This window comes from Triticum urartu, unplaced genomic scaffold, assembly GCF_003073215.2.
Source record: "Triticum urartu cultivar G1812 unplaced genomic scaffold, Tu2.1 TuUngrouped_contig_6018, whole genome shotgun sequence".
Classification (NCBI taxonomy): Eukaryota; Viridiplantae; Streptophyta; class Magnoliopsida; order Poales; family Poaceae; genus Triticum; species Triticum urartu.
This window is the reverse complement of record NW_024116743.1, coordinates 2,468-7,789: the sequence shown is the minus strand read 5'-3', so window position 1 is coordinate 7,789 and position 5,322 is coordinate 2,468. Positions and strand designations below refer to the sequence as shown.

The 5,322-nt window shown below is 41.8% G+C and overlaps 1 protein-coding gene across 1 annotated transcript; it reads right to left on the bottom strand.

The window, feature by feature from the left end:
* Positions 1-465: 465 nt before the first annotated feature.
* On the bottom strand, positions 466-1,319 carry LOC125530032 (agamous-like MADS-box protein AGL80). Its single transcript, XM_048694436.1, has one exon. It carries the CDS (start codon positions 1,292-1,294, stop codon positions 611-613), a length of 684 nt encoding a protein of 227 aa, XP_048550393.1. The 5' UTR covers positions 1,295-1,319; the 3' UTR covers positions 466-610.
* Positions 1,320-5,322: the final 4,003 nt, after the last annotated feature.

The window sequence follows — 5,322 nt, the reverse complement described above, 5'->3', positions numbered from 1 at the left end:
TCAGGGGTGGCCCGAGACCCGATTGATGATGAAACTGGTTGACACAATCACCTGGTTTTGAAACTTGCCAAAAAATATTGAGGATGTAGAAGCCATTATCCTGGCGCTCAATGTCATACCTACATTTTCTTAAAATGAAATGTAGCATCATAAATCTTTTAGTACATGAGACTTTTTGCATCAAACAATTAATGTGCTCTAGTTTTCCTAGAATCATTATGGTTTTGTATAGGCGATGTGCATCAAGGTATGCCAAAACTGGGAGGTAGCACTTCATGCATGGTTGGATCGTTTGATGCAATACTAAGAGGAAAAAATATCATTTTGCTCGAGCAAAAGCATGCTTGACAAAATATGTTGACATAAAGAGTAGGTACAACCTAAAAGTTGCAACCAACTGATAAAACAAATAGAGCATGGGGGATATCCATAATAAAAATTTAAAAGAGTAAAATAAAATTGTCTTTGCTCAAAGAGCAAGATTGAGACCGAATGTCTCATCTTATTGACGATGCCATCCATGCATCTTATTGGCCATGCCAAAACTAAATTGAAAGAGATGAGGACCATGTAGCTAGTCATGCGCTACATGTAGAGTTCATCTACCAGCTTACATATTCATGTGGCCACGAGAGAAGACATCGTTGTTGCCGTCATAGCCACAAGTATTGTCACCATCGTAGATCACGGTGGTAGGGGCCCTTTCGAACCTCATAGTGTTAAGACAACCCTCCTGTTGCTGTGGTGGTGCCTGATACATAATTGGAGGCCCCATGCCCCTGCCATTGGTGACGTATGGTACCTGGGCTTGGTCGACTGGTGGCTGCCCACTCATTTTTGTGGTGCATTCACTCAGGCTCTTGAGGATAGAGTCCACCTTCGAGCCCAGGGCTGTGAGCTCCTCGATGTTGTCTGGGAAGTGGCCACTTTTTAAGGCCTTATACAGGAGAATCTTGGTGTGCTGGTCCTGCTCCTCGCGCCTAGCCTTCTGGACCTGCTCTTGGAGCTGTACGATACGCTCACGGAGGATGCTCTCTTGGTCCATCGTCTTCTTTAGCCGCGCCGCCTCTTGCATGCTCTTGAACTGATTCAGGATAGCCACTGCCTCGCCATGGGATGGGAACACCTCTGGCACCGCCATGCCCTCGCCATACACGACCACACATGCCTTAGCATCGGGCATGGCGGCCACCTCGCCTGCCTTCTTCATCAGGATCTTAGTGTGCTTCTTCAAGGCATTGCGCCGCGCCGAGTTATTGCGGATGTACCGAAGGGCCACCTTCTTGCGAGCCATTGTCAAGTGAGGGAAAAATCTGCAAATGAAGGAAAATTGCTTGTTTGGGTGAGTTGAAAACGAAGGTATGTGGGGTGGATTTATAGTGGAGGATCTACGAGGATGAGGACGCTATAACCATGCCAATGGAGGATCTGATAGATCTGGAGGCTGATCTTAATTGTGGCCAGCTGTAAATTCGGTGTCCATTTAAAATTTTAGATTTACTTCCTAAAACCGCAGATTTCATCAATCAATACGAAATTTCTTGTAGATCGAAGGAGAACATATATGGAAGGTTTCTACATGCATCTTTACTAGTAGGACATTCCTATTTTAGCAAGATATTGCCAATTTTTTAATTTAATGTTATCCTAAGTTGAATGTTTATTGAAAATATAGATAATCACATCGAGTGTCCATTCCTTTTTGACAATGTTAAGGAAATATCCATGAAGTATCACTCCTACTAGATGACCTGTTGCGCCATTGGCGCACAGACAAACTGCAGCCCGGAACTTAAGCTAACTATTTGAAGGACATTTTTCCTTGACCGTCTGCAAATGATTATGTTTGTATCACATATGTATTTGCCTTGATAATGATGTTGCAAAAATAGCCTAGAGGCAATAATAATTGTATTATTTATTTCCAAGTTTATGACAAATGTTTACGTTCCGTGCTATAACTACTATGGCTCTCGAGTCTACAATAACTAAGAGGCTAAGAGGAAAACTCATATGACCGTGTAAAAATATAAACGTTAAAATAGATTCCTTGTCTTGCCTCTAGGACTAGCTCAAGTGTTGCATGATGGTTCTATTTTCCTGAACGATCGTGTCGGCAACATTGAGGGCACGATGTTAGAAGAACACTTGTGTTGAATTGACCCAAGTTGGATTTTGTACTAGGAGATGATTTTGTCATAAGTCTATAGTCATAACATAGGAAGTTAATGTATCCATAATTCCTTAGACCATGAGAGTATCGAGTCACTCCATACTGGTCGATGCACTTTTGGGTTGTTCTAACTGTAATAGGGTGATCATAACAACAACTTATAGGTTTATGAAAAACCTATGATGATGGACTAGATATATCTCTAGGTGTAATAGGCGATTTGCTCCTACAATGATGGAGAGATAGTCTTAGGGCCCTCTAGGTGTGACAGTATCCATCATTGTCTAGCTAGACACAACATGATTTGTTCACGTGGATGCCAAAATACGAGAATGAGAAAAAAGAACAAAACCGGTAACACAAAGACTGGTATAGTAAGCATGTGTTTGACTCACAGGGATACCGATATATCTCACCACATGATTTTTTAAAGCATGGTGAAGCAAAAGGAATTGCACATGGGAATTGACACGTCTCGAATGTATCTATAATTTATGAAGTATTCATTCTATATCTACATCAATCTTGTATGGTTTTGACGCACTTTTATAACATTTTTATGGACTAACATATTAATATAGTGCCCAGTGCAAGTTCCTATTTTTAAAAATATTTTTCATTTGGCAGAAAAAGCATACCAAACAAAGTCAACCACAATAAAAATTTACGACTATTTTTTATGGAAGGAAAGAGACCTAGGAAGCTTCAAGGGGGAGCCAGAAGTGCCTAGGGGGCCCACAAGCTCAGGGGGCACGCCACCCTAGGGCGCGCTTATACGTCTTGAATGTATCTATGGGACTAACCTATTGACATAGTGCCCAGTGCCACTTGCTGTTTTTTGTTTGTTTTTTTACTTCGCAGAATATCAATACCAAACGGAGTCCAAATGCCACAAAACATTTTGGAGAATTATTTCTGCCCAGAAGACACCCAGGAGGCCCAAGAAGTGCACGAGAGGGGGCCTATGGGGCCCACTAGGCACCAGGGCACGACCTGGTGGGTAGTGGAGCCCACAGGCACCCACTCCACTGACCTCTGTCTCTATAAATACTCTAAAATCCCAAAACCCTAGGGGAGTCGAGAGAAAACAATATCCGCCACCGCAAGTTCCAGAACCATGAGATCTAATCTAGAGGCCTTTTCGGCACTCTGTCGGAGGGGTCAACGATCACTGAGGAGTTCTCCATCATCCTTGTTTCCCTCGGATGATACGTGAGTAGTTTACCACAAACCTATGGGTCCGTAGCTAGTAGCCAGATGGCTTCTTCTCTCTTTTTGATCTTCAATACAATGTTCTCCTCGATGTTCTTGGAGATCTATTTGATGTAATGACTTTTTGTAGTGTGTTTGTTGGGATCCGATGAATTGTGCGTTTATGATCAATTCTATCCATGAATATTATTTGAGTCTTTGCTGAACTCTTTTATGCATGATTGTTATAGCCTCGTATTTCTTCTCCGAAATTTTGGTTTGGTTCGGCCAACTAGATTGATTTTTCTTGCCATGAGAAGAGGTGCTTTGTGATGAGTTCGATCTTGCGGTGCTCAATCTCAGTGATAGAAAGAGACATGACACGCATGTATCATTGCTATTAAGGATAAAAAGATAGGGCCTATTCCTACATGAATAGATCTTGTTTACATCATGTGATCATTCTTATTGCATTACTCCATTTTTCCACGAACTGAATACACAAGATGCATGCTGGATATCAGTCGATGTGTGGAGTAATAGTAATAGATGTAGAACCGTTTCGGTCTACTAATCTTGGACGTGATGCCATATACATGATCATTGCCTTGGATATCATCATGATTATTCGCTTTTCTATCAATTGCCCAACAATAATTTGTTTACCCATTGTATGCTATTTTCTCGAGAGAAGCCTCTAGTGAAAACTACGGCCCCCAGGTCTATTTCCTATCATATTAAATCCAAAAATACCTTGCTGCAATTTTTTTATTTATTTTATTTTGTGTTTTAGTTAGATCTATTTATCAAATCTCATACAATTTAATCGTTTACATCATGTGATCATTCTTATTGCATTACTCCATTTTTCCACGAACTGAATACACAAGATGCATGCTGGATATCAGTCGATGTGTGGAGTAATAGTAATAGATGTAGAACCGTTTCGGTCTACTAATCTTGGACGTGATGCCATATACATGATCATTGCCTTGGATATCATCATGATTATTCGCTTTTCTATCAATTGCCCAACAATAATTTGTTTACCCATTGTATGCTATTTTCTCGAGAGAAGCCTCTAGTGAAAACTACGGCCCCCAGGTCTATTTCCTATCATATTAAATCCAAAAATACCTTGCTGCAATTTTTTTATTTATTTTATTTTGTGTTTTAGTTAGATCTATTTATCAAATCTCATACAATTTAATCTATCTCAATACCGAGGAGGGATTGACAACCCCTCTTACGCGTTGGGTTGCATGTTTTTGTGGTCTGTGTGCAGGTGCTGTTTACATAGTGTTGCTTGGTTATCCTACTGGATTGATAAACTTGATTTCATAACTAAGAGAGATACTTACCTTTGTTGTGCTGCATCATCCTCTCCTCTTCGGGAAAATACCAATGCAGATACAAGCAATCACACGCCATGTGAGCTTGTGGGGCCCTTGGGACTCCCCCTGACGGGAATCCAACATTGCAAATCTTTTTCCCTAATAATAAAGCACAGATTGACTTTGTCGGGTTCACCGTGAGAATATGCTTTTTTCTCATGTCATAATAAGCTTTTATAATTTGCATGGACAAAATCGTAATATAAACGAGGTGGTACTAATTTGGGGATGAGAAATCTGTGATTGGGCCATCGATCCCGCACGCACACGGGACAGGGTCACGTTCTCCTCCTCTTCTAGCCACCTCTCTCCCATCATGCGCAGCCCCCACGCCGCCGCCCCATGTATGCGGCTGCCCAGCCACCTCCGTCCTACCTCGCTGCCGTCAGCTCTGCCCTACCCCATCCCGCCCTCTATCAAGGATCTCCACCGATTCAAGCGGGTCTCTCAGATCCAAAACAAAATTCGTGTGAGAGATTTGGGGCTGATTGATCAATCCTTGGTTGGGATCTAGGCATGGCTATGGGGAAGATAGTGGTGGTTGTGTGCATCGCGGCGGGACGA

Coding starts and splice junctions, on each gene's coding strand:
- LOC125530032 (XM_048694436.1), bottom strand. CDS start 1,294: ATGGCTCGCAAGAAGGTGGCCCTTCGGTACATCCGCAATAACTCGGCG.